General features: G+C 55.4%; 3 protein-coding genes across 3 annotated transcripts; all 3 read left to right on the top strand.

The window, feature by feature from the left end:
• The first annotated feature begins 893 nt into the window (after positions 1-893).
• CAPN1 (calpain 1) lies at positions 894-9,007 on the top strand. Its single transcript, XM_061444092.1, has 22 exons — positions 894-1,028; positions 2,524-2,791; positions 2,925-2,994; positions 3,427-3,545; positions 4,004-4,137; positions 4,207-4,375; positions 4,477-4,560; positions 4,634-4,719; positions 4,799-4,873; positions 4,985-5,145; positions 5,228-5,406; positions 5,814-5,825; positions 5,944-6,155; positions 6,237-6,276; positions 6,348-6,413; positions 6,499-6,556; positions 6,664-6,728; positions 6,847-6,915; positions 7,020-7,098; positions 7,193-7,309; positions 8,136-8,194; positions 8,607-9,007. Exons 2-22 carry the CDS (start codon positions 2,525-2,527, stop codon positions 8,631-8,633), a joined length of 2,148 nt encoding a protein of 715 aa, XP_061300076.1. The 5' UTR covers positions 894-1,028; position 2,524; the 3' UTR covers positions 8,634-9,007.
• A 1,021-nt stretch (positions 9,008-10,028) lies between these two features.
• Positions 10,029-18,792, top strand: POLA2 (DNA polymerase alpha 2, accessory subunit). Its single transcript, XM_061444093.1, has 18 exons — positions 10,029-10,158; positions 11,278-11,405; positions 11,490-11,575; positions 11,740-11,794; positions 11,889-11,995; positions 12,078-12,271; positions 12,354-12,442; positions 12,551-12,706; positions 12,782-12,844; positions 12,925-12,967; positions 13,495-13,613; positions 14,819-14,857; positions 14,940-15,013; positions 15,787-15,895; positions 17,099-17,205; positions 17,418-17,477; positions 17,828-17,954; positions 18,479-18,792. Exons 1-18 carry the CDS (start codon positions 10,029-10,031, stop codon positions 18,623-18,625), a joined length of 1,833 nt encoding a protein of 610 aa, XP_061300077.1. The 3' UTR covers positions 18,626-18,792.
• A 2,134-nt stretch (positions 18,793-20,926) lies between these two features.
• On the top strand, positions 20,927-24,540 carry CDC42EP2 (CDC42 effector protein 2). The gene is made up of 2 exons (XM_061444094.1): positions 20,927-21,140; positions 23,825-24,540. The coding sequence occupies exon 2, from the start codon at positions 23,877-23,879 to the stop codon at positions 24,495-24,497; it is 621 nt and encodes a 206-aa protein (XP_061300078.1). The 5' UTR covers positions 20,927-21,140; positions 23,825-23,876; the 3' UTR covers positions 24,498-24,540.
• Positions 24,541-27,074: the final 2,534 nt, after the last annotated feature.

The raw sequence follows: 27,074 nt of genomic DNA, 5'->3' as shown, positions 1-27,074 counted from the left end.
TTGTACCCAGGCCTTTGCACATATCCCATGAGTGTGCTCATGTGTCCACCCCTGCACACGTGTGTTCCACCCCTTTACATCTGTGTCCCTGCTCTCTACATACGTTCCCTGCCTGTCCTGGTGTTCACATGTGTCCCATGCATGTGCCTGTATCCACACACACACCTCCTAGCCCTCTACACATGTCACGTGTGTCCCTGCCCTCTGCACACACATCCCACACACGTGTGCCACTGCCCAGCCCTCTACAGCCAAAACCCCGAGCACAAGAGACCCCAAAACGTTAGAAACAGCCCCAAACCCACCCTCTAAAACCGCCCTTTTCACCCCATTCCCCCCCCCCCCCAGGGCGGTGCGGTGCTGGGCGGAGTCGGGGGGTGGGGGCGGGTTCACCCCGGTCTCTCCTTCCTCCTCGGGGAAGACTTGCCGAGAATAAGGGATTTTGCTTCTTTTTCCTTGATTTCACCCCAAAACAAGGCCGGGAGTGTGTGTGTGTGTGTGTCCCCTGCAGCCAGGTATGTCCCCATGTCCCTGGGTGCGGGGGGGGCAGCGGCGGGGGGGTCTCCTGTTTCCCCCATGGCCGGGTGACAGCGCTGGAGCTGCTTCCCTGCTCCACAACTTACACAACTCTGGATCGGGACAAAACCCATGGAAAATGGGCAAATCCCAGCGTTTGGGGGCCTGGTTTCCTCCATTTGCAGCACTGGGAAGGGGTTGGGAGCTTTGGGGGTCCCTTGTGTTCCCCCCCAGTTGTTGTTTTACCCCCCAAAAGTGCTTTTTGGAGGATTGTTAATCCCGGGAAGGGGAGAAATGGGGGATTTTGAGTGGTTTTAAGTGGTTTTGCTCAGAATTGAGGCATTTTGGGGTTGTTTTATCTTCATTTTCTCCCCAGTGCTGCTGGAGGAGACGCGGCTGCCAAAGTGCCGCCGTCACCGGGCCCAGGCTCTGCCCCGCGGCACCTGCCAGGGCACCGGCACCCTGGAAACGGGCTGAAAAGAGCCGATTTTGGTCCTGCTGTGCCAAAAAACGTATGTTTTGGGAGGGGTCCCACTCTATGGGGGAGTGTCCCATGAGCACCCCATGGGTTAGGCCTCTGTTGTACCCTCCCCAGTTCTGCTCTGGGGTGGGGATGGGGGTGAATTAGGGACTTCCCCCACTCCTCACCCCTCATTTTGAGCATAATCAGTGCTTTTTGGGGGCATAATCCTCAGTTTTGGGAGCCCAGACTCCCCCCCCCCCATGCTGGGCTGGGTTTTGGGGTGACAGACACCCCCCCCCCCCAACCCAGTCCTTGTTGGTGGGACCCACACTGGCAGCACTGCTGTCACCTCCCTGGCACTCCCTGAGCCGCTCTAATGAGCACCTCATTAACTCCTCTGTGCTTAATGAAGCTCCCCCGGGTGTCATTGAGGCCTTCAGGGGCGCAGCGAGAGCAGCGCCCGGGGCTGAGCCGCGGGGAGCGGCCCCGGCACACGCCTCGACCGGCAGGACCGGTTCCTGGAGCCGTTTCCCCTTCGATCCGGCGCCGTCTGGGGCTTCCCCACTGCTGGAATCTCCATCACTGGGGCTTGCTTCATCCCCCGCGGGGCCGTTTTGAGGTGAAACATGAGGATGTGGGGCTCACTGAGTGACAGATGGGGAGCAGCTGCTGCGGGGGGGGGGGGGGGGGGGGGAGGGATTCCCCGCCCCCGGAATTCCGGGGTTTTGTCCTAAAATGGCAGTGTTGGTTTCACCCAAATCACCCCAATGGGGCTCAGGTGGGGCCCCATGTTTGGGGGAGTTACAGCCCTTTTTAGAGGGGTTTCCCCCCACAATCAGGCCTCCCCAAGATCACCAGAGTTGGGTTTAGTAACACCCAAAAGGGGAGTTTGGGATAAAATCCCCCTTTTTTGTCCAAGCTGCTCCTGGGGAATCCTAAAGCAGACTACAGATTCCCAAATCCCCCTCCAAAGATCCCTAAATCCACTCCAGATCCCCTTAAATACCCCCAACCCCACAAATTTCCCCCTAAATCCACCAAGACTCCCAAAAATTCACAAATACCCCCCAAAATTAGAAAATCCCCCCCAAAACAGCCCCCAACCCTCTACCAAATTCCCAAATTCCCCAAAAATCTACAGATCCCCTAAAAAATCCTCTAACTCCCCCCAAAACCCAAATTACCTCCAAAATTCCCCAAATCCCCCCAAAAGTCTTCAAATCCCCCCCCCAGATCCCCTAAAAACAGCCAAATCCTCCCAAAATCTCCCCAAGCTCCCCCTGAATCCCTTGAGAATCCCCGGATCACCTCCAAATATCGCCAAATTCCCACTAAAATCCCCAAATATCCCCCAAATCCCTCAAGAAAGCCACAATTCCACCCCAAGCATCCCCAAATAAACACCAAATCCCCCCCCAAAATTCTCAAAATCTCCCATTTCTCCCCCAAACTCCCAATTCCCCTTCGGATCCCCTCAGCAGAGGTGGTTCTAGCCCTCAGTTTTCCCTGTTTTCCCCATTTCCCTCTGTATTCCCGCATCCCAGGATGGCAGAGCCGCCCATCGTGCCGGTGTACTGCACCGGCGTCTCGGCGCAGGTCCAGCGGCAGCGGGCCAAGGCGCTGGGATTGGGCCAGCACGAGAACGCCGTGCGCTACCTGGGGCAGGACTACGGGCGTTTGCTTGAGGAATGCCGGAATTCCGGAAGCCTCTTCCGTGACCCAACCTTCCCACCGGCACCCGGCTCCCTCGGCTTCCGCGAGCTCGGCCCCGGCACCTCCAAAACCTACGGTGTCCAATGGAAGAGGCCGACAGTGAGTAGCGGTGCTCCTCAACTTCACCGATTGGGATGTAATTCCCGATCCGTGCTTGGAAAACCCCTTCAACCTCCAAATTTGGGGGGGGTTGGGTGAGTTCTGGTGATGGACCCAGTGGTTTTTCCCATAGGAGCTGTGTTCACGCCCGCAGTTCATCGTGGATGGAGCCACACGCACTGACATCTGCCAGGGAGCGCTGGGTAGGGAACGCCGCCGTGATGCCTTGTCCCAGTTTTCATGGGATCGTGGAATGGTTTGGGTTGGAAGGGACCTTAAGATCATCCAGTTCCAACCCCCTGCCATGGGCAGGGACACCTCACACCAGACCATATCACCCAAGGCCTGTCCAACCTTGAACACTGCAAGGGATGGAGCATTTACCACGTTTTTGGGCACCACCTTCCAATGTCCTACCATCCCTAGAGGGAAGAACTTCCTTATATCCAACCTAAACTTCCCCTGTTTCAGTTTGAACCCATCACCCCTTGTCCTATCCCTCCAGTCCCTGATGAAGAATCCTTCTCCAGCATCCTTATAGCCCCTTTCAGACCCTGGAGGGGAGGGGGGGGGGTTTGGTCAACCTGGGGGCCGTGGCCACACCGTGATTGGTAACTGGTGGCCATGGCCCCCAGGGGACTGTTGGCTGCTGGCGGCCATTGCATCCCTCACGCTCAATGAGACTCTCCTGCACCGCGTGGTTCCGCATGGGCAGAGCTTCCAGCATGGATACGCTGGGATCTTCCACTTCCAGGTGAGTGGCTCAACCCCCAGTTTGGGGCTCAAATCCACCAATTTGGGGTCCCCTCTACCATTTTCAGGATCACATCCACCAGTTTGGGGGTCATGTGCACATTTAGGGCTCCTTACCACTATTTTGGGGATCAAATCAACGATGTTGGGGTCCCCTCTGCCATCTGGGGGCTCAAATCCACCATTTTGGGGCTCAAATCCACATTTGAGGCTCCTCAGCACTATTTTGGGGATCAAATCAACCTTTTTGGGCTTACCCTCTGCAATTTTGTCTCCCTCCACCTCTTTGGTGCCACCGCCAAGTTCACCCCCCACCTTTGCCTCCTCAACCGTCTCCTTGCTGCACCATCCTCCCAGGGCCACACACTACGGGACCCCCAAAAGTGCTCTTTTCTCCCCCCAGACCCCCCATCCTGAGCTTCAAACCCCAAAGGGGTTCCCTCGTCCTCCTCTCTGCAGATCTGGCAGTTTGGCGAGTGGCTGGACGTGGTGGTGGATGACTACCTGCCCACCAAGGACGGGAAGCTGCTCTTCGTGCACTCGGCTGAGGGCAGCGAGTTCTGGAGCGCGCTGCTGGAGAAAGCCTACGCCAAGTGCGTCCCCTTCCTCCTCCTCCTCCTCATTTTGGGTTGAATACCCCCTGGAACGGTGCAATCCTGCAGGGTGAACGGCTGCTACGAGGCACTCGCAGGTGGCAGCACCTCGGAGGGCTTTGAGGACTTCACTGGTGGCGTGACGGAGTGGTACGACCTCCGCAAGCCCCCCGCGGACCTCTACCGGATCATCCTCAAGGCGCTGGAACGTGGCTCCCTGCTTGGCTGCTCCATCGACGTGAGGGGCCTTGTTCTGGGGCCAAAACAACACCTTTTGGGGCTCCTTCCTCCACCACCGGCACAGCAAGGCAGTAACGCCACCACCATGTTGCCCTGCAGATAACAAGCGCCTTCGACATGGAGGCGGTGACGTTCAAGAAGCTGGTGAAGGGACACGCGTACTCGGTGACGGGAGCCAAGCAGGTAAGAGGCAGCACTGTTTTGGGGTGAAAAGTGGCAGTTTTAGGGTCAAGGGGGTTGACAGTGCCATTCACAGATCAACTACCGCGGGCAATCCCTGGGGCTGATCCGTATGCGCAATCCCTGGGGAGAAGTGGAGTGGACAGGACCGTGGAGCGATAGGTGAGGACCTGGCCAGGGCTTTGTTAGTGGTAACACCATGAGTTGGCCCTGGGGGATGAGTTCTGTTTGCCACCGGCAGCTCATCCGAGTGGAACGCGGTGGAGCCGGCGCTGCGGCAGCAGCTGATGGTCAGGATGGAGGACGGGGAATTCTGGTAAGCAATGAGGGAGGAAGGAAAACCCTGCCACCTTTTCCTGACCATTTCATGCCAGGAAAAGAGGGAAAACCTTGCGCTCCCACCCTCTGGTCCTTCCTCTTCCTCTAGGATGTCCTTCCGGGATTTCCTGCGGGAATTCACCCGCCTGGAGATCTGTAACCTCACCCCAGATGCTCTCCAATCCCGCAAATTCCGCAAGTGGAACACGCGCCTCTATGACGGGACATGGCGCCGCGGCAGCACGGCCGGCGGCTGTAGGAACTACCCCGGTAGGCACTGTTGGCGAGGAGTTTCACGCCTAAAACCCACTGGTTTTGGCATCGATTTAACCTCTTTTGGCTCTTCTTCCAGCCACTTTCTGGATAAACCCACAGTTCAAGATCCAGCTGGAAGAGGTGGACGACACTGGAGATGAGGATGGTGGGCGCGAGCCTGGCTGCAGCTTCCTCCTGGCGCTGATGCAGAAGAACCGGCGCCGTGAGCGCCGCTACGGCAAGGACATGGAGACCATTGGGTTTGCTGTCTATGAGGTACTGGTGTCAACCAAAGCCAACTGGCGTCTGTTGGCATCAACCGGCATCAAATGATGTCAGCTGGCATCAGTCAGAGTTAGATAACATCAATTGGCTTCACCTGGTGTCAACAAACATCAACCAACGTCAGTTGGTGTCTATTGATGTCAACTGGTGTCAACCAGTGTCAGTTGGTGTCTACTGATGTCAACTGATGTCAGCCAATGTCAATTGGATGATGTCAACTGGTGTCAACCAATGTCAGTTAGTGTCAACTGGTGTCAGCCAATGTCAGTTGATGTCAACTGGTGTCAACCAATGCCAGTTGGTGTCTAATGATGTCAACTGGTGTCCACCAGTGTCAGTTGGTGTCAACAGCTGGCATCAACCGCATGCCCTCAACCTCTGCTCTCCTCTCCCTACAGGTTCCTCCTGAGGTGGGTACATCAATGCTACCAACACCGAACCAGGCAGCACCGGCGGGTGTTTTTGGGGGCTGGGTGGGTGTTATTTCAGGTGTTGCATTGGGAACCCCATTCCATTCCCTCCCGGCAGTATGTGGGGAAGTCAGGCGTGCATCTCAAGCGGGATTTCTTCCTGGCCAACGCCTCGCGCGCCCGCTCGGAGCAGTTCATCAACCTGCGGGAGGTGAGCACGCGGTTCCGGCTCCCGCCGGGCGAGTACATCGTGGTACCCTCCACCTTCGAGCCCAACAAGGAAGGAGACTTCGTCCTCCGCGTCTTCTCCGAGAAGAAAGCCGGCACCGAGTGAGTGGGAGATGCCTCCCGAGCGCCAACGAAGCCCCCGGCCGGCTCCGGAGGCCAAACTCCTCTTCGTTATCTCCGCAGGGAAATGGATGACAAGATCCAAGCGACGCTTCCGGATGAGGTGAGCGGAGCCGGCCACTGCACGGTGCCGTGGTGCTGCCTCTTTACCAAGCCAGCCCTTTTCTCCCTCAGAAAGTGCTCTCCGAAAGCCAAATCGATGACAACTTCAAGGCGCTCTTCAAGCAGTTGGCTGGACCGGTAAGCGCGGTGATGGTGATGGTGACACCGGTGGTTGTTGGGATGCGGTTCAATGGAGAACACCCCATCTCCTTCCTCCCCGTAGGACATGGAGATCAGCGTCACCGAGCTTCAGACCATCCTCAACCGCATCATTGGCAAACGTGAGGCGCCGGGGCGGGATTTTGGGATTCACCGGGAAGACGAGTGGAAAACCCTCTTCGGTTGGGGTCAAACTCATTCCCTCAAGTAACCACCGGCTGATTTCCAGATAAGGATCTCCGAACCAAAGGCTTCAGCACTGAGTCCTGCCGCAGCATGGTCAACCTCATGGATGTATCCACCACCCCCGGCCATGGGGTTGATTTTGGGGCTGCAACACCCTCACCCCATTCCTCATGGATCCCCCATTCCCCATGGATCCCCCATTTTCCTTAACACCTCCACCCTGCAGAAAGACGGCAGCGGGAAGCTGGGATTGGTGGAGTTCAACGTGTTGTGGAACCGGATCCGCAACTACCTGGTGGGTCCGGGGTGGGGAGTGGGGAATTCCGAGGGGGATGAGGCTGGGATTTGGGGGTGTCCCCCATCCTGGTGACCCTTTGCTGTGTGTTTGGGGGGGCACAGACCATCTTCCGCAAGTTCGACCTGGATAAATCCGGGAGCATGAGCAGCTACGAGATGCGGATGGCGCTGGAAGCGGCGGGTACGTCCCGGGATTCCTGGCGGAATTCCCACCTTTCCCACCTTCCCTCCGGTGGTTTTACGTTCGCTTTATGCATGATTTGATGCCCCAAAAGGGTATAAATTGAGCAAGAAGCTCCACGAGTTGATCATCACCCGCTACGCGGAGCCCGACCTCGCCATCGACTTCGACAACTTCGTCTGCTGCCTCGTGCGCCTGGAGACCATGTTCCGTGAGCGCCATTCCCACCCCTCTGGGAACAGGGAAAAACGGGATTGACAGGATTTATTCCCTTTTCTCATTCGATTCCATGGGAAAACCCCATGGGAGTTGAGGGGAAAGTGGGGAAAAGTGCAAAAAAAAGCAGGATTTAAGTTCAAAAGTCAGACACCCCCCCCCAAAAAAAATTTCCTCTTAAATCCCATTTTCCAGCTTTTCCAGTTAAACTCAGATGGGGTTTGGACTTTGTAATGGGAAAAAAAGTGGATTTTCCAACTTTCCCTCCTGAAACCCCCTGTTATTTGCACTTTTTCCTGTTCAACTGTCTGAGGTTTCCAGTTTCCCCCTTCAGCTCCCTTGCAGTTTTCCCAGCTTCTCCCAGAACTTAACTTTTCCATGGAATTGAACAGGAAAAGTGTGAGAAAACCCCACAGGAAAAGTGCTTTTTTCCAAATTTCCCTTTAAATTCTGGTGGTTTTTTTTCCTGACAGCTCCTTAAATCCTGTTTTTTTTCCCAACTTTTCCCCTTAAATCCTTCCCATTTTTCTGTTTCCCCCTTAAATCCTGCTGGGTTTTCCCATATTTTCCCTTAAATCCTGTTTCTTCCCAGCTTCTCACCTTAAATCCTTCCTCATTTTCCTGTTTTTTTTCCCCTTGAATCCTGCTTTGATTTCTAACTTTTCCCCTTAAATCCTGCTTTGTTTTCCCAACTTTTCCCCTTAAATATTGTTTTGTTCCCAACTTTTCCCCTTAAATCCTGTTTTTACCCTACTTTTCCCATTAAATCCCAACCCATTCCACACTTTTCCCACCGAGTCACCTCCTGTTCCCTCCTGCAGGGTTCTTCCAAGCAATGGACGTGGACCAGGACGGTGTCGTCACCTTCGACTTGCTGCAGGTACCGTCGGGTGCTGATACCCCACAGCACAGCACCACCCCACAACAACACCCTACAACACCCCTTAACACCCCACAACAGCCCCCCAATAGCGCCCCACTACACCCCCAAACAACACCCCAATACCACCCTACACCCTTCAACACCCCAAACAGCTCCCCACAGCACCGCAACACCCCCAACAACACCACTCAACAGCACCTCACTAACCCCCAACAACAACCAACAACACCCCTATACCACCCTACAAACACCTTTCAACACCCCCAACAGCACCCAACACCACCCCAATACCGCCCTACAAACACCCTTCAGCACCCCACCAACACCTCCCATTAACACCCCCCAACAACACCCTTCAACACCCCCCAACACCCTCCAGCCCCCTCCTCAACCCTCCTCTTCCTCGCAGTGGCTCCAGCTCACCATGTTCGCCTGAGCAGACCCCAAGTGCCTTCCCAGCGGGAGCCGCCGGTGTCACCGCGCTGGATTTTCCCTCTTTGGTGGCTTTTTCCTTGTTTCCCAGCACAAGAAGGGTGGTGTTTTGGGGGGGTGTGGGGTGCGTGAGGCACCACAATCATCCCCAAACCGGGATACCGGGACACCCGGTCACGCTTTGCCAAGGAAACGCTCCTTCCCCTGCCTCTGCATGGAGGTTTTGGGGGGAATTCCCAAGGTTTTGGTGCTTCTTCAGATAACGGAAGGAGCCGGAGTAGGGGTCACCGGGTGTTGGGACCCCCCAGCACGACTGCCATTGCTTCCTGCTTCCGCCTCCGACAGGGATCTTCTGCTTCCCGGGTGCCAAAATAGTGGTTTTTTACAATATAAATTAAAAACAAGGGATAAAATTCCAAGGGATGTTCATTAAAGTGGTTTTCCTGCTGCTCCTTCCCCCTTATCCAGCTGTACCGCGGGGCGAATCCCACCATTCCCACTCCGACCCACTGGGAGTTGAGGAGAAGCCAATGGCACGTTTCCACCCAGGTGCCAGAATGTCTGTTATGGGATTATGTTGGGATTTTGTAGGGATATTTGGGATCCTGTCAGGGATAGGGGTGGATCCTGTAAAGGAAGGGGATGGATTCTGTCGGGATAGGGTTGGGTTCTGTCACGGATGGATCCTGTAAGGAGGGGAATGGATTCTGTTGGGATAGGGATGGGTTCTGTCAGGGATGGATCCTGACATGGATGGGGATGGATCCTGTAAAGGAAAGGGATGGATTCTTTTGGGATAGGGATGGGTTCTGTCAAGGATGGATCCTGGCATGGATGGGGATGGATCCTGTTGGGATAGGGATAGGTCCTGTCAGGGATGGATCCTGTAAAGGAAGGGGATGGATCCTGTCGGGATAGGGATGGGTCCTGTCAGGGGTGGATCCTGGCATGGGTGGGGATGGATCCTGTCGGGATAGGGATGGGTCCTGTCAGGGATGGATCCTGTCGGGATAGGGATGGGTCCTGTCAGGGATGGATCCTGTCTGGATAGGGATGGGTCCTGTCAGGGGTGTGGGTGGATCGTGTCAGGGATAAGGTTGGATCCTATCAGGGTTGGATCCTGTGGGATCTGCTAAGGGAATCCCGGGGAGGATGGGGAAATTCCCGCCTTTTTCCTCCTTTCCCGCGGAAGCGGGGCAGCCGGGGTTGCCCCAGCCACGCCCCCTCCCCGCCTTCCCTCTCCGATTGGTCAGTTTGCCCCTTAATCTGCATAACCCCTCCTCTCCCTCGCAGCGCGGCACCGCCTCTTTCCTTATTAGGCAAGGCTTCCCCCGCCCCTTTCCTCCTTCTGCCGTCAAGCGCGGCAGTGTCGCGCCCGCGCGGGCTTTTCGGTGCGGGCATGGCGGAGCCGGAGCGAGCGGAGGAACCGGAACCGGGACCGGAGCCGGAGCCGGTGTCGGCCGAGGCGGTGCTGAGGGAGCTGCGGTTGTTCGAGCTGTGCTGCCGGGACGAGGACGTCCCCGCCAGGCGTGAGGACACCGGGGGGGGGGGGCGGCCGGGAGGGCAGGGGAGCGGTTGGAGGGGGCTCAGGTACCTTCCAGGGGTGTCAAGGGACGTGTTTGGGTGGCAGTGGGGTAACAGGGGAGGTATTTGGGGTGTTAATGGAGGTTTAAAGGTGCTATTGATGTATTTGTGGGGGTAATGGAGGTTTAAAGGTGCTATTGATGTATTGGGGGTGTTAATTGAGGTTTAAAGGTGCTATTGAGGTATTTGGGGGGGTAATGTAGGTTTAAAGGTGCTATTGAGGTATTTGGGGGGTAATGGAGGTTTAAAGGTGCTATTGAGGTATTTGAGGGGGTAATGGAGGTTTAAAGGTGCTATTGAGGTATTTGGGGGGGTAATGTAGGTTTAAAGGTGCTATTGAGGTATTTGGGGGGTAATGGAGGTTTAAAATTGTTATTGAGGTATTTGGGGGATAATGGAGGTTTAAAGGTGCTATTGAGGTATTTGGGGGGTATTGGAGGTTTAAAGGTGCTATTGAGGTATTTGGGGGGTATTGGAGGTTTAAAGGTGCTATTGAGGTATTTGGGGGGTAATGGAGGTTTAGAGGTGCCATTGAGGTATTTGAGGTGTAAGGGAGGTTTAGAGGTGCCATTGAGGTATTTGGGGGGGTAATGGAGGTTTAAAGGTGCTATTGAGGTATTTGGGGGGGTATTGGAGGTTTAGAGGTGCCATTGAGGTATTTGAGGTGTAAGGGAGGTTTAGAGGTGCCATTGAGGTATTTGGGGGGGTAATGGAGGTTTAAAGGTGCTATTGAGGTATTTGGGGGGGTATTGGAGGTTTAGAGGTGCCATTGAGGTATTTGAGGGGCTTTAGGGGTGTCAGGGGAGGTGTTGAAGGCGGTTTGGGTGTCTCAGGGGTGATATTTGAGGGCATAAGTGAGGTTCAGGGGTGCTGGAGGGTGCTCAGGTACTTTAACGGTGTTGGTGAATGGGGGAGTTGGGTGATTTGAGGGTGTCTTGGGAGGTATTGGAAGGGGTTTAGAGTTGTTTAAAGGGGCTTTAGGGGTGTCAGGGGAGGTGTTGGAGGGGTTTGGGTGGTTCAGGGGTTCTGGCTACACCGAGAACACCGTTACCCCATCCCTGCAGTGGTGGAGCTGTGCCTGACCCACGGCCTAGGCCCGGTGGCACTGGCCAACGAGCTCTTGGCCTTCGTCACCAGCAAGGACCTTGACACCGAGCTCTCCAGCGACAGCCTCCACTCCTTTGAGCATGAGGTGGGGGGGTCCCCAATACCCCCATGACCCCCAGGAGAAGGGGGGGGGGCGGTGATGTTGCTCATCCTTCTCCTCCTCCTCCAGGTCCTCATGAAGCGCAGCAGCAGAGCCTCCCAGAAGAGGGACAACCGCTGCAGTGGCCTCCACGACATCCACTCTCTCCAGGAGCTGTATCCCAATGGATTTGGGGGTGATTCCTATAAAGAAACAGGGCTTTAAGGTGCTCCCTGCTCTTGTTAGTGCTGGTTAAGGAGAGGAATTGTCTTGGGGGGAGGGTTGTTGGTGGATGTCCCCCCTAAACAAGAGCTTTGGGTGCTCCTTAACCACCCGGTAGCCTTGATGAGGAAGAGGAGGACGAGCTGCTGGATGCCTACACCACGCCGTCCAAGGTGCGCACCGACACCTTCACCCCCAAACCTACCGTTTTCTGCCTCCAAACCCTGCCCCTAAAATAACTTCTCATGGTTCTTTTCCCCCCCTCAGAATTCCCAAAAACGCCCCAATTCCACCCCGGAGACGCCGCGGCCCAAGCGGAGCCTCTCCTCCCGCAGCCCCTACGCACTCTTCTCCCCCAGCAGCTTCTCCCCAAGGTAGTAACCCCGCTTCACCAAGGACCAGGGCTCAGGACTGGATTGGGGTTGTCACCCTCACTCCGCCTGTTGTCCCCCACAGCGTCACCCCCTCGCAGAAGTACAGCGCGCGCAGCAGCCGCGGCGAGGTGGTGGCCTCCTTCGGCTCCATCCAAGGTCCCACGTGGAGCGCGCACGGTGGCCGCGGTTGTACCCTGGCGCTCTTTGGTTCTCCGGAGGAAAACCTCACCAAAGCCTACAAATTCATGTTCCAAAAAGCACTTGATGTCCGGGAAGGTGACGCCGTGAGCCTGGAATTGGGGTGGGATGTCACCGTTGAAGTATTGGGGTGTAGCCGACGATTGTTCTCACCCCATAGTGTTGTTGTGGAGGATTGAGGAGCTTGGTGATGCGCTGAAGAACCACCATCACCTCGAGGACTTCACCTCGGTGTTGCTTCCAGCCCAGGTGATCCCATCCCCACCATTCCAAGGGCATCCTTGGATCCATCACCACCACCCAAGGGCATGTCTTGGGGTGAAACCAACTGGTTTTGGGGGTGATGTTGTCCCACAGGAACCAGTGACGGTGCTGGGCCAGATTGGGTGCGACTCCAACGGGAAGCTCAACGCCAAGTCCGTGGTGCTGGAGGGCGACCGGGAACACTCCTCTGGTGGCCAAATACCCCTGGATCTATCGGAACTGAGGGAATATTCCCTCTTCCCAGGCCAGGTGGGGTTTTGGAAGGGCCAGGACAAACACTCCCCCCCAAGCCTTCCTCACCCCTGCTTACTCCCCTGCCCATAGGTGGTGGCGCTGGAGGGGACCAACAGCACCGGGAAGATGATGGTGGTCTCCAAACTCTATGAGGTGACGGCAGCATCCCCACAATGGGCCTGGTTTTGGGGTGAAAAAAGGGGATTTTGAGGCAATTGATGGTTTCTCCACAGGGGGTGCCTCTTCCCTTCCACACGCCACCAGAGCCGGCCTCAGGTGAACCCAAACCCCCCCCCTTTTTAGCCCTCCAAAATGCTCTTTTTCCCCAAAAACCCCACTTTTTCACCCCATATTATTCCATTTTGTCCCCTCAAGCCCCATTTCTGTCCTTCAACCCCCTTTTTGCATCCCTTAAACCTTGTTTTTGGCCCCACCCCCCTTTTGTCCCTCCAGACCCTGTTTTTTGTCCCCACCCCCCCCCCCCATTTGGTCCCCTTCGAGCCCCTTTCTCTCCTTCAACCCCCCTTTTCTGTCCTCCAAACCTCTATTTTGCCCCCCACTCCCTGCTTTTTTACCCCCCCAAGACCCTCAAACACCTTCTTTTTGCCCACTCTTTCTATTTTATTCCTCACTTTTCTTACCCCCCAGGGCCCAAACCACCCCTTTTCATCCCCAAAACACCCTCTTTTATCTCTCAACCCCCCTTTTTTTGCCCCACAACCCCCCTTTTTGCCCCACAACCCCTTTTTCTCACCCCTAAACTCTCTTTGGTGCCTCACACCCCCCTGTTTCCCCCCCACCAGAGCAGCGCATGGTGCTGGTGGCCTGTGGTCCCTACACCCCATCCGACAGCATCGGCTACGACCCACTCAGCGACCTCGTCACCGTCATCACCCGCGACCACCCCGATGTCTGCATCCTGGTGAGGCCCCACCGGCTCCTGGTGTCAGTAACGTGGTACCTGAGCAGCAAAGCCCCCACAAGCAGCCGTGGGGGGAAGAGGTGCCTTTGGTGTGACCCCAAAACACCTGTTTTCACCCTAAAGTGACCAACCCCCCCCAAGTTTTCACCCTAAAGTGGCCAAACCCCCCCAGTCTTCACCCTAAAGTGACCAAACCACCTGGTTGTCACCCTGAAGTGACCAAAACCCCTGTTTTTCACCCTGAAGTGACCAAACCCCCTCAGTTTTCACCCTAAAGTGACCACCCCCCACCCCCCCCCCAGTTTTCACCCTAAAGTGGCCAAACCACCTGGTTGTCACCCTGAAGTGACCAAAACCCCCAGACTTTTCACTCTAAAGTGACCAAATTACACCCATTTTCACCCTGAAGTGACCAAATCCCCCCAGAGTTTTCACCCTAAAGTGACCAAACCACCTGGTTGTCAGCCTAAAGTGACCAAAAAGCCCAGAGTTTTCACCCTAAAGTGACCAAAACCCCCGTTTTTCACCCTGAAGTGACCAAAGCCCCCAAACTTTTCACCCTAAAATGACCAAACTACCCCCATTTTCACCCTAAAGTGACCAAAACTGCCTTTTTTTCACCCTGAAGTGACCAAACCCCCCCAGTTTTCACCATAAAACTATCAAAAGCCCCCAGATTTCGCCCTATAGTGAACAAAATCCCCCAGGTTCCACCCTAAAGTGACCAAAAAAACCCATTTCTCATCCCAAGTGACCAGAACCCCCTGTTTTTCAACCTGAAGTGACCCACACCCCCCCCCCCATTTTCACCCTGAAGTGACCAGAAAAACCCCAGTTTTCATCCTAAAGTGACCAAAGTAATCCCCTTTCTCACCCAAAGTGCCCCAAATCCCTATTTTTTTCACCTTAAAGTGATCAAAACCCCTGGTTTTTCCCCCTAAATGACCAAGAAACCCACTTTTTCACCCTAAAATGACCAATCCTCCTGTTGTTAAGAGCAAATTTGGCTGTTTGGGCACCCCATGAGTCAAGGCTTGAGTTCCTGCTTGGGAAAACCATGTTTCTTTCATCCATCTTCCCACCCAGACTCACTTTCCCCTGAATCCTTTGGGATTACAGGATAAAACTGGAGGTTGAAATAACAGACCCCACCTTGGGGTCCCCACTGGTTGGGATTTTCCTCATTTTTCCCTGTTTCTTTCCAGTTTGGGCCATTCCTGGATGCCAAACACGAGCAAGTGGAGGTGAGGGAGGATTTTGGAGGGGGATCCCCCAGGTGCACCCCAAAAGACAATGGAATTGGGCAAATCTCATTGTTTTCCACAGAACTGCCAACTCTTGGGGTCCTTCCCTGACGTCTTCAAGCTCTGCCTGAAGATGATCATCGAAGGGACGAGAAGGTAGGGACATTCCTATGGGATCTGGGGACAAATCCAAGGGGAAAAGAACTGGGAATGGTGACAAGTGTTGTCCCTGCCGTGTGAGGGGACAGCATGGATGAGGAGCAAGGAGGCAACAACACGGCCTCATGCTGAGGAGTGGGGGACACCCCAAAACACCTCGTGTCACCCCCCAAAACACCCCTAAATGTCCCATCCTGCTCCAGAATACCTCATGTCATCCCCAAAACACCTCATTATGCCCCAAAACCACCTCTTGTCACCCCCAAAACACCTCTTCATGCTCCAAAATGCCTCCTGTCACCCCCAAAACACCCAAACCCACCTCTTTATGCCCCAAAACCACCTCATGCCATCCCCAAAACATCTCCTGTCACCCCTAAAAACACCCAAACCTACTCATTATACCCCAAAACCACCTCATGTCACCCCCAAAACACCTCTTCATGCTCCAAAATGCCTCCTGTCACCCCTAAAAACACCCAAACCCACCTCATTATGCCCCAAAACTCTTGTCACCCCCAGAACACCTCCTGTCACCCCAGAACACCTCATTTCACCCCTCAAAATAGCTCAGACCACCTCATATCACCCCAAACCCTCTTGATGCGGGGATGCAACACCTTTGCCACACCACCTGAGCGTGTTTTGGGGGGGATTTCAACCAATTTGGGGGCTTTTTCCCTGCTGGAATTCCCCTGAAGGGGCTGCTTTTGAGGCTGTTCCTGTGCTTGGTGAGGAATTGCCTGTTCCCATCCCTGGTTTTCCGACAGCGCCGGCTCCCAGCTCGTGTTCGTGCCCTCGGCACGCGACGTCCACCACGACTGCGTCTACCCACAGCCCCCGTTCCACTACCCAGAGCTGCCCAAGGAGGACAAGCAGGTACCAACCCCCCAGCTTCCCCCATTCCCATGCTTCTTATCCCAAAAAACCCAGTGGTTTTCCATCAGATCCTTTCAGTCCTGAAGTTTGGGCTGAAATCCCTCTTTTCTTTGAGTTTCCCCGCTCTTGTTTCCCACCCGGCAGTGATTTCTTGCCCCCACAATATTCCCTTTGGGAGCAAAATCCTCATTTCCTCAGGGAAAAGGGATTTGGAAGCAGAAACCTGGCAAGCAGGGAATGGAACTCTAGGAAACCTGCCCCCCCCAACCCGTTTTGGGTTAAAATTCCTTGATTTAACTCATTTTATGCCAAGGGGACAGCTTTTATTGCTCCTGCTTGGAATCCAGCCATGCTGCTGGGTGGGCTTGGGGGGGGGGGGGGTATTTTGGGTGTTTAAAGGGGTTTTAGGGTAAGTTTGGGATGGTTTAGGACTGGTTTAAGGATGTTTAAGGAAGCCTTGAGTGTGATGGCAGCGTCTGGGGGCAGGTTTAGGGTATTTTGGGATGCATTTGGAGTGGTTTGGGATTAGTTTAAGGAAAGCTCAGACCGATTGTGGTGGGTTTGGGGGCAGATTTGGGGCATTTTAGGATGGGGTTTGGGGTGTTTAAAGAAATTCCCACATGATTGTGATGTTTTAGGTCAGGTTTGGGGCAGTTTAAGAGTACTTCAGGGGTGTTGAAGGATAACTCAACAGTGATTACAGCATTTAAAGGGCAGGTTTGGGGCAATTTAGGCTGGGTTTGGGGTGGTTTAGTACTGGTTTAGGGCATTTAAGCAAAGCTCAGCATGATTGTGGTGCTTTAAAATAGGTTTGGGGTGGTTTAGGACTGGTTTAGGGTAGATTTGGGTGGTTTAGGACAGGTTTAGGGCAGGTTTGGGTGGTTTAAGACCTGTTCAGGGCAGGTTTGGGTGGTTTAGGACTGGTTTAGGTCTGGTTTGGTCAGTTTAGGGCTGGTTTAGGTCTGTTTTAGGTCAGGTTTGGGTGGCTTAGGGCTGGTTGAGGGTAGATTTGGGTGGTTTAGGACAGGTTTAGTTCAGGTTTGGGCAGTTTAGGGCTGGTTTAGGTCAGGTTTGGGTGGTTTAGGGCTGGTTTAGGGTAGATTTGGGTGGTTTAGGGCAGGTTTAGGTCAGGTTTGGGTGGTTTAGGACTGGTTTAGGGCTGGTTTGGGTGGGTTCAGCCACAGCCCACCCCTCTCTCCACAGCGTGTGCACTTCGTATCGGACCCCTGCACCCTGGAGGTGGATGGCATCGTGCTGGGCCTCACCTCCACCGACCTGCTCTTCCACATGGGAGCTGAGGAGATCAGCAGGTGGGTGCCAGCTGGAAGCCGGGATTGGGGAATCTCCTGCTGGTGGATGGATCCAGCCCCAGATCCACAGGATCCGGGGTTGTTCCCACTTGGTGACGCAGAGACAAAGCCCGGTGCCCGGCACAGCAGCTCCTGGTTGTAAATGGCCTCGTGTCTCGTTACTCACAGTCTGTTCTTTGGCCTTTCCCACCCTTTCCCAAATGGTTTTACAGCTCCTCCGGAATCTCGGACCGGTTCACGCGGATCCTGAAGCATATCCTGACACAGAGGAGGTGAGGCCTTGCTACAACCACTCAGACCTCTAAAAGGGCTTTTTCGGGGCCAAAAGAGGGGTCTCCTATGTCATTCCCACCATCTTCTCCTTGGACGTCTCTTTTTGACCCTAAAACATTCCTTTTTGGGGGTTTGTTCCCCATTAACAACTGGATTCCAAAGGTTTCATCCTAAATCCTCCGGCATGGTGTATGTCAGCCAGCCCCAGGTTGCTTCAGGGACAGCCAAAAGAGCCACAAACAACTCTTCCACCCCAAATTCCCCCACTGGTGTGTCCCAGGCCTGTTGCTACAGGCGGAGGTGGTTGTTCCTGATGGTGGTAACCTCTTCTTCCCCCCTCCATTGGTAGTTACTACCCGTTGTACCCCCCCTCCGAGGAGCTGAACATTGACTACGAGAGTTTCTACCACTACGCGTCGTTACCGGTCACCCCGGATGTCCTCGTCACCCCCTCGGAGCTGCGGTACTTCGTTAAGGTCAGGCGGAGCACGAACACCCGCTCAAGTACCCCCAAAACCCAGCAGGCTTGGGCAAACCCCAGGTTACAGCTGGAACAAAGCACAGGCTCAGGCACGGCGCAGACTGTAGCTGATGGATGACAGTTCTCAGCTGTACCTGGTGGCTGTTGCATCCAGATTGGCTGTAACCAATAGGTCACACCCCTCAGCATCTGGATGGGCTGTAGCTGGGGGGTCCTGGCTGTCGGCACCCAATCAGCTGTAACTGGGTTGCTGTTGGATGGGCTGTAGCTGGTAAGTCACAGCCCTTGGCATCCAGGTCGACTGTAGCCAGTGGGCTGTGGCCATCAGCACCCAGTCAGCTGTAGCCAGGTGGCTGTTGGCATCAGGATGGGCTGTAGCTGGGTGGCTGTCAGCATCCAGCTTGACTGTAGCCAGTGGGTTGTGGCCATCAGCACCCGGATTGGCTGTAGCCGGATGGTTGTTGGCATTGGATCAGCTGTAGTTACAGCCCTCAGCACCCAGCTTTGGTATTCCCACAGGAAGTGCTGGGCTGTGTCTGCATCAACCCCGGGCGGCTGACGAAGGGGACAGTCGGGGGTACCTACGGCCGCCTGTACCTACAGCGGGACAACACCGGGGGCGAGCGCAAAAGCCCCTGTGTCGCCGCTCAGGTTGTGAAGATCTAAGTGACCAGGATGGAGTTCCTTAATCCGACCACCTACAACCCGACTGCTACACCGAGACTGGTCAAACACACCTGGAACTGTGCTCAACAACACCCCAACCGCTCCCATTGTGCGGAGCCCACCCTCTTCCCGCAACACCCAGACACAGCCGGGGCTCTGCTTCGCCTGTTCATCCCTGAGGGATCGATGAACCCTCAGCACAGCGGCTGTTGGTGTCTTGTGGGGCTGTTCATGGGCTGGTTACGTTGTCCCACTCCTTAGGCTGGCAAAGAGGGATGCTCCAGCTGGCTTTCCCCATGGAAAAGGGGAATCCTGGCATGGAAAAGAGGCTGGAATCTTCGGCCATCCTGGATTCACCCCTTGGGTGATGTTGTTTGTGTTGAGCTTCCTCATTATGGGATATGGAGTTTAATCAGCTGGAAAACAATCCACCGGCGCCAGGGAATGACACTGGGAATATCCCGGCACGGGGTTGGGCTTGAAGCAGTTTTCCTTCCTTTTCCCCTCCAACCCCTGAGGAGGAAGCTGAAAGTGAATTCAAATCCCCTGAGTGTTCTCCCGACATTCCTTAAGCTCCAATCCCAGGGTGGGAAAAGGCTTTTTTGGCCAGAATAAAACTAAATCCAATGGGATGAAAGAGGAGGTTTTGTAACTGTCTCCGCCGCGGGGTGATTCCAGGCGTCAGGAAGCTGGAAAACAGCCTCATCAGGTGTCTCCCATTTTCCACGTGATCACCCTCATTCCAGGCTTCATTCCAGGCTCCCTCTGGAAGCGCCGTCTCAATCTTCCAATCCCATCAGGGTGGATTTAAGGGGGGGGGGGGAAGAGGGAAAATGGGATCTGGGGAGCGGGATTCCCACATGGTTTCCCTGCAGAACTCTGGGATGTGCCAGAAAATCCCTGTTTTCTCCCCACATCCCAGTGCGGAGGCAACAGGATCATCGCCATTCCCTCAACGCTCACAATTCCGATTTTTTTTTTCCCATTTTGGTGCTTTTCACCCCAAATTCCACACTGATTTTTCCCAACGTGGTTAAAAAGCTGCTTTATTCCCAGGTTTTAGCTCATTTTCCAGCTTCCCCCCCCCCCAATTCCTATCCCTGCCTCAGTTTCCCTCATAAACCCACCGGATTTGGTTCCAACAGGAGCAGCATCGGGAATTCCAATCCAACCTCATCGGGAGCGACGCAGCCGGAATCTTGTTTCCCTCTTAATTAAATGCTCCTTGAGGACGAGGCTCATTTGGGATTTAAATGAGCGTCAGCTCCAGCATTCCCAGTTGGCCATTTGGGGAGGTGGGGGGGGTGGTGGAGAGCTGCTCTGCTCCATAGGGAATCCCCCTCTGGAGCCAGCAGGGATTTTTCCACCTTTCTCTCTCTTTCCCTAGGGATCTTGTCTGTATCCAAGCGCTTCATCCCGGAGCTGGGAAATGGAAGGATAACAGGGATAAACCCACCCGGCTCTTCATCCCGGTGAGAAGCCAACGGCGGCAATTCCATGTTTTGGGAAGGAGAAGGGAGCAGGAAGGAAAAGCGGAGGCCCCCGGGGTGGGGCGTTGGGGCTGCGCCGGCGCTGGGAGCATCGGATCGGAACGGCCGCGCTCGGCTCCGGCTCCGCAGGAAGACGCCGGGAGGCTCCGAGGGTGTTTTTCCGGTGAGATCCCAACCACCATTCCCCATGGAATGTGGGGCTGGGGAAGGGGATGGAGACAGCGGAACATTTAGGGGGAGGGAGGTCTCTTCCCAGCTTCCGAATCCGGGCCTTGCATTGGGATGCTGAGGATGAAGCGAGGGGGGGGGGTGTGGTTCTTTTCCATGATTCGGGATGTTTTTGTGTCCCTGTCGCATCCCGGATCCCTCAGTTCACGGGGGGGGGGGGGGATTCCCTCCTTTTCCCAAGGGAACAGCCCCGGATCCCCCCTCCCTGCCGCCACCAGCTGCTCCCGGATCAGATTAGCCGATGGATCCCCAAAATAGGATCCCCAGAATAGCCAGGGCCGGATCCTGCTCCGGGCTTTATCCAGGGAGGCTTTTCCCTGGATTCATGGATGACGATCCTTTAAACCCAGGGCTCAAGTTGCTGCTGGGGCAGCCGGAGCGGGCTCCCACCCTTATTCCAAGGAAAGAGAAGCGACCTGTGCCCTGATCCCACCCGAATTCCGGCACCGCCCTCCCTTCCCGGGAATTCCCGGCGCCCCCCCCCCCCCCCCCCGGCAGCGGGTGGGGCTCGGAGCTGTTTTCCCGGGATTTAAGTTGTTTTCCCGGGATTTAAGTTGGGTTTGGGTGCGTTTTCCCCCCTTCCGTTGGTCACCGCGGGGGGGGGGGGAACTGAGGCACGGGAAGGGTTCGGCCGCGTTTTCCAGCCGTGTCCCAGCGTTTCCTCATCCCAGGCTTTTCCTTATTGGCAAAGATCCCGGATCTTGGTGTTTGCCTGATCCTGGAAGACCCAATCCTGACTGTGCTGCTGTGTCCGCACCAGCCCATCCCTCATCCCAATCCGGTGCCGGCTGCTCCAGGTAGGACAGGGACAGCCCCAGGATCCCACCGGGATTCCCTGGGGTTGATTCCAGCTTTTCTGTTAACTGGGATGACGCTGGTCCAGTCCCTCCACACCTGCATCCACACCAGGCTTTTTTCCCAGTGCTCCAGAATATCCATCATCCACATCCCAACAGGGCCCTTTTCCACACCCCACCTCGCCGAGCCCATAGGAAAGGGGTGTGTTTTCGCTTCCCATGGGAATATCCCTTTTTCCAGGGGGAATGCAAGAGCAAAACCTCTTCCCAGGCGCAAATTTTCCTCAAGAAGGCCCAAAAAGGAGGAAAAATGGAAGGAACTGGGTTTGTTTCCCACTTGGTTTTCCCAGAGTGAGGCAGAAATGGCTGGAATGGAGTGGGAAGGAAATAAACTTCCATATTCTAGAGGTGAAATTTTTGGAATTGGGTGAAAAAACATCCCTGGATTTTCTCATAGTGAAGCCCAAATAGTGGAAATGGGGGGGAAACCTGGAATTTGGTTGGGAAGCAGAGTTTTAAAGGCCAAAATTGCTGGAGAACGACTCAAATGGCACCTGCTGATGCTGGAAGTGATGGAAATGGGTGGAAAAGGATGGAATTTTACTCCATAAGGAAGGAAAAAAGGCAAATGGGGCTGGGGGGGGGGGGTGGGTATCCCACTGGAGTGCTGCGGGATCCGGCGCTTTGAGCCCATTTCTTCCTGTGGAGAAGCCAAATGTGGGGCATGGATGGAGTTGGAGTCCTTGGATCTCCTCCAGAGTGCTTCCCACTTCTTATCCCATGTGGAAACATCATTCCCACCTTTCTCTCTTCACCACCCCCCCCCCCCCCCCAGTTTCTTGGGATTCAGTGAGGCTCCATGAAAAGCCAATGGGATTCATCCCAGCACATGGAGGTGGAATGTGGTGGGATAAAGCCTTAAATCCCTGGGGATGCATCCAGTGGGGCAGGAAGCAGCCAGAAACACCCATCCATGAGTTCTCTAGGGGTTTCTTGGAGCATTGTTCCTTTTCCATCTCGTTTTCCACCTGTTTGGCCAGGAAGTGGTAACGCTCCCATGTTCCCCATGGATCTGCTTGGTTGTCAGCCCTGGGAAATGCTGGGAAAAGGGATTTTCTGGTCCAAACCAGGCTGTTCCCAATGCCTTTGGGGCCTACTGGAGGGAAATGGCCTTTTCCAAGGTGGTTTTTTTTGTGGGACGAGGGATGCTTCCCACATTCCCAGACATTCCCAGCGCCCTCCCAGCCCAGTGGGGCTCTGGTTGATCAGCTGGAGCCCAGACTGGGAAGAGGAGGAAGAAACTGGGATGAGGGAGAGCGATTCCAGGTCAGTGCCCAGGGGAACGTCGCTTCCCAATGCCCATCCCCATCAGCATCATCCCAAATCCTGGAAACCTAAACCACTTCCAAGTGACTAAAGGGGATTCTTCCTACAAATCCACTTGTTTTTTGCGGGGGGGGGGGTGTCAGGGATTTTGGTGCTTTCCCACAGCTTCCCATGCTTCCCCCCCCTTGGGGGCACTTGGAGCCGCGCACCCAGCAGCATTCCCAATCCAGATTCCCAACATCTCCACCATCATCTTCCCACCCTGCCCCACCTCCCGGTGTCTTTCCCGGCGCCTGGATTTCACGCCAGCGGCATCACCGCGCCGCCGGCGTTAATCCATCCGGGATTAACACTGCTGGATTCTGCAGTGTCAGCACTTCAGTCCTGGCCGGAGCCGCCGGGAACGGGCTCCTGGTGCTGTTGTTCTTCCCTGGAGCCACATTCCCGATGCTGGTGCTTCCTTTGGAGCCCATTGAGGGATTTCCCACCTCTCCAGCTCCATCCCCTCAACTCTGCTGGCATCCCACCGGGAACGGCTCCGCCTGTAGCGTAGGTCTCTGCTTGTGACGGGAATGGTTTCCTCAGCGCCAAGAGGGAATTGGGAGGGGGGGGTTGGAAGAGGGAATGAAGGGAGCAGCACAGCCAGGATGATCCCGCTTCCGGGTGGTGGAAGGGGAATGTGGGGTTTTCCATCCCTTTGGGCCAGTTGGAAGGATGGATTCCAGGGGGGAGGCTTGGGATGAGCTGGCAGCGCTTCCAGCAGCATTCCAAACAGCTTCCCCTTTGCTGCTGCTTCCCAAACCTGTTTCCATCCCTTTTCCTGTCCCATTGGCACGGATCCGAGTTGGACGCATCATTGTTATCCCCCCTAAAAAAACCCTTTTTCCCCTCATTCCCCCCCCCCCCCCAGTTGAAGAATGAGCCTGGAACTGAGGTGGGAATTGCCAAGAGTTGAGGGAATATGACTAAATCCAGGGAAAAACTCCAACTTCCTTCCCCCTCCCACCTCCATCCCGATGGATTTGTGCTGTAGCTCATTGCCGGGTGGGGTTGGATGCTGCGTGGCCAAGAGGAGAAGGAATCCAAGCGTCCAAACCTCCTCCAAGCTGAGGCTTGGAATACCGCTTCCCCACCACCTCCCTCTCCACAGCCCCAACAATTCCTCATCAACCCATAAATCCTTTGGGATTTCCAGCTGGTTTCCCACTGGGGGCAATTCCTGGATTCCATTCTTAGGGTGATTTCCTTATTGATCACCTCGGAGCTGGGGAACGTCTGGAATGAGTTTCCCGGAAGATCCCCATCCGAGGGGTTGGAATCCACTGAGTTTTCCTTCTTTTTCCCATTGTTTCATGCAGGGAAGCCACCGGGCCCGGAGCCAACACTGGAATTGCTCTGGAAGCCATTGAGATGTCCACCAAGGCCCCCATCTACCTCAAGAGGGGCAGCAGGAAGGGGAAGAAGGAGAAGCTCCGGGATATCCTCTCCTCGGATATGATCAGCCCCCCTTTGGGTGACTTCCGGCACACGATCCACATCGGCAGCGCCGGCCAAGGGGACACCTTTGGGGACATCTCCTTCCTCCAGGGCAAGCTCCATCTCCTGCCCCGTTCCCAGCCCAGCTTCTCCTTCTCCAGGACCTCCACCGTATCCGGGCACGAAACACCGGGAATGCCATCCCCGCTCTTGAAGAACGCCATCTCCTTGCCCACCATCGGTGGTCCTCAGGCCATCACCCTCCCGTCGGCACCGGCTCCTCCCAAACCCCCTCGGCTCCACCTGGAGGAGCTCGGGAAGAGGGATGAGGAAGAGGAGGAGACGATGGGCACCATCCCAGCCAACGGCTTCCGCCGCGAGGAGGAGGCCGGCAGCGCGGAGCCCTTCTTGTCGCACGCGGGATCCCTCCTCTCCCTCCACGTGGATTTGGGACCATCCATCCTGGAGGATGTCCTGCAGGTGATGGAGAAGCACCAAGCAGAGGGGGGCCGTGGATCTCCACCAGCTTCAGGCCTGCAGGAGAGCTTGACGTGAAGGCACCCATGGGGGTAGATGTTGGGCAATGGTTGATTGGAGGGGGGGGGGGGTGGTTGTTCTTTGGGGTGAAGTTGGTTCCTCAACGATCCCTATGGATTCTCCACCTCCAGAGCATGGACACGGCGCCGTTGACACTCGTTGGGGGGGGGACTGGGGGGGGATTTGTGCTTGAAGAGAGGCCATGGTTGGAGCTTGGCCATGGTGAAGTTCAACCAAGCACCTAAGTCCTGGAGGTGGTGGTGGCGGCACCCTTGGAACATCACCCAAATCCCAACGTTTCCATGGCAAAGGTGGCTTCACCGGAAGTGAAAATCCCTCCTGGGATGGATTCTGGGAATAAAAGCCATGGTTGGAGTTTTGGGGGTGGAATTGGAAGGCAAAAAGAAACCCAACCAAGGAGTGACCACCAGGCCCCATTCCCATGCTGGGAAGTGGGATCCATCCTCACCGGCGCCATTCATCCCCGTTGGATGGAGGGATGAGAGGTGAGAGGCTTCGGAATTCCAAGCTCTGCTGCTTTTATGGGATAATCCGCATGGAACCGCTGTAATTCTGGCTATGGAGCAAGCGTGGCCTCATCTCCTGGACTCCAGCACTAAACTCCCATCATTTTCCACCCTTTCTGGGAATTTTGGCCACTTTTGGGTGGCAACATCCCAAAACCTGGAATTCCACCCGAATTCCAACTTTCCATTAAGCCGGCTCTAGGCACTGGGTGGAGCTTCAGTTTCATTTGAGGCTCTTCCAGCTCTGTTCTCACCCAATCCAAGCTCCACTGGGAGATCCAGCAGCATTCCCAAATCTTTATCAACCAATTTGAAGGGAAAAACCCTGGGATTCGATGATTCTGGGTGGTTTTCCGAGTGCTTTGTAGGAGTTTTGGTATTCCAATGTCTTCGTGTGGTTGGACAACACCAAATCTCATGGATTTCACCCTAGATTGGGATGGGGATGTTCCCCTTTGGCCCAACTTCCTCATGATTCCCAGCAGCAATCCTGAAAGTTGCTGCCTGGATTGGGAATTCTGAGATAATCCCATGCAGGTAACAGCCCCAAATCCCCTTTTTTCACCCCAGGTTTGCTCCAAGATGCTGGATTTGGGGCATGGATTTGGCACTTCCCTGCTCCCCCTTTTCGGCTCTATTTGATACCAAATGATACCAAATTATCCTAATCCCGGTTTTTCCCCCATTTTTCCAGGTGTAATTCTTCATTTGAGCTACACAAAACTCCATTTCTGGAATTAATCTTTAATTATTAGCAATAAAATCCCTGTGGATTCTCCTGCCCCTGGCTCCTCCCACCCCTTTGCTTAACCCGTTAATTCCTGCTTTATCCCATCATGGTTCCAGGAAGTGGGAATGGGATTGGGAATGCCATGGCTCAGTCAATGGGGGACTCACTGATTGGGAATGGGGAATGTGAGCACTGGGGGGTGTTGGGGTATGAGGACACTGGGAGCAATGGGGACACTGGGAGCGCTTGGATAATCCCAGGTGAAATAACCCCTAATTTCCCAGCAAACAGGGAAAAATGACCTTGGGAAGTGGGAGTGAGCAGGAAAACCCCACAGGAATCCCCCCTGTTCCTGGGGCTGCATCCCATGGGATGAGGTTTGGGATCTCAGGGTAATTCCGGTTTGCTGGGAAAGGAAAAGAGCCCCAAAACTTGGGGTTTCCACATGGATGTGTAGGGATAAGGATGGGTTCCCACGAGGAACCTCTATGGGGAGGGGCGGAGATTTGACATTGAGGACCCCCCAACCCCACCTTCATCCATCCCTCATTCCATCCTCATCCTCTTCCCAGCATCCTTCATCCTCCTCTTCACCGTCATCCTCCTCCTCCTTCCTCCCTTCACCTCCATCCTCATCCCCTCCCCATTCCCTCCGGATTTTCCCCTTAATTTCCCGCCCATTTCCCACCACCCCCTCCTCATTTCCCACCGCCCCCCCATTTCCTGCCACACCCCCCCCATTTCCCGCCACACCCCATTTCCCGCCACTGCCCCCCATTTCCCGCCACACCCCCCCTCATTTCCCGCAGCTCCCCCCATTTCCCGCCACTCTCCCCCCATTTCCCACCACCCCCCCATTTCCCGCCACTTCCCCCCCCCCATTTCCCACCACCCCTCATTTCCCGCCACTCCCATTTCCCACCACACGCCCCCATTTCCCGCCACTCCCCCCCATTTTCCGCCACCCCCATTTCCCGCCACCCCCATTTCCCGCCACACTCCCCCCCCATTTCCCACCACTCTCCCCCCATTTCCCGCCACCCCCCCTCATTTTCCGCCTCCCCTACCCATTTCCCGTCACCCCCATTTCCCGCCACACCCCCCCATTTCCCGCTACACGCCCCCCTCATTTCCCGCCACTCCCCCCTATTTCCCGCCACACGCCCCCCTCATTTCCCGCCACTCCCCCCTATTTCCCGCCACACGCCCCCCTCATTTCCCGCCACCCCCCTCATTTCCCGCCCCCCCCCATTTTCCTCCTCCCCCACCCATTTCCCGTCACCCCCTTTCCCGCCACTCCCCCTCCCTCAATTTCCCGCCATCCCCCTCCCGCCGCGC

This window comes from Pezoporus flaviventris, unplaced genomic scaffold (genome assembly GCF_033815535.1).
Source record: "Pezoporus flaviventris isolate CSIRO_AGI_PZ_B2104156 unplaced genomic scaffold, CSIRO_AGI_Pfla_v1 ptg000676l, whole genome shotgun sequence".
Lineage (NCBI taxonomy): Eukaryota > Metazoa > Chordata > Aves > Psittaciformes > Psittacidae > Pezoporus > Pezoporus flaviventris.
Note: the sequence above shows the minus strand (reverse complement) of the source record. Positions and strands in the feature narration are given on the sequence as shown.

What these genes read in the sequence shown, in the direction of transcription:
- POLA2 (XM_061444093.1), top strand. Translation starts at nt 10,029, where the DNA reads ATGGCGGAGCCGGAGCGAGCGGAGGAACCGGAACCGGGACCGGAGCCG. An exon ending in CCCAGCAGCTTCTCCCCAAG is followed by an intron (nt 11,996 to 12,077) that starts GTAGTAACCCCG and finishes TGTCCCCCACAG; the next exon opens with CGTCACCCCCTCGCAGAAGT. An exon ending in AGCACTTGATGTCCGGGAAG is followed by an intron (nt 12,272 to 12,353) that starts GTGACGCCGTGA and finishes CTCACCCCATAG; the next exon opens with TGTTGTTGTGGAGGATTGAG.
- CAPN1 (XM_061444092.1), top strand. Translation starts at nt 2,525, where the DNA reads ATGGCAGAGCCGCCCATCGTGCCGGTGTACTGCACCGGCGTCTCGGCG. An exon ending in CTGGAGAAAGCCTACGCCAA is followed by an intron (nt 4,138 to 4,206) that starts GTGCGTCCCCTT and finishes GCAATCCTGCAG; the next exon opens with GGTGAACGGCTGCTACGAGG. An exon ending in GCGCCTGGAGACCATGTTCC is followed by an intron (nt 7,310 to 8,135) that starts GTGAGCGCCATT and finishes TCCCTCCTGCAG; the next exon opens with GGTTCTTCCAAGCAATGGAC.
- CDC42EP2 (XM_061444094.1), top strand. Translation starts at nt 23,877, where the DNA reads ATGTCCACCAAGGCCCCCATCTACCTCAAGAGGGGCAGCAGGAAGGGG.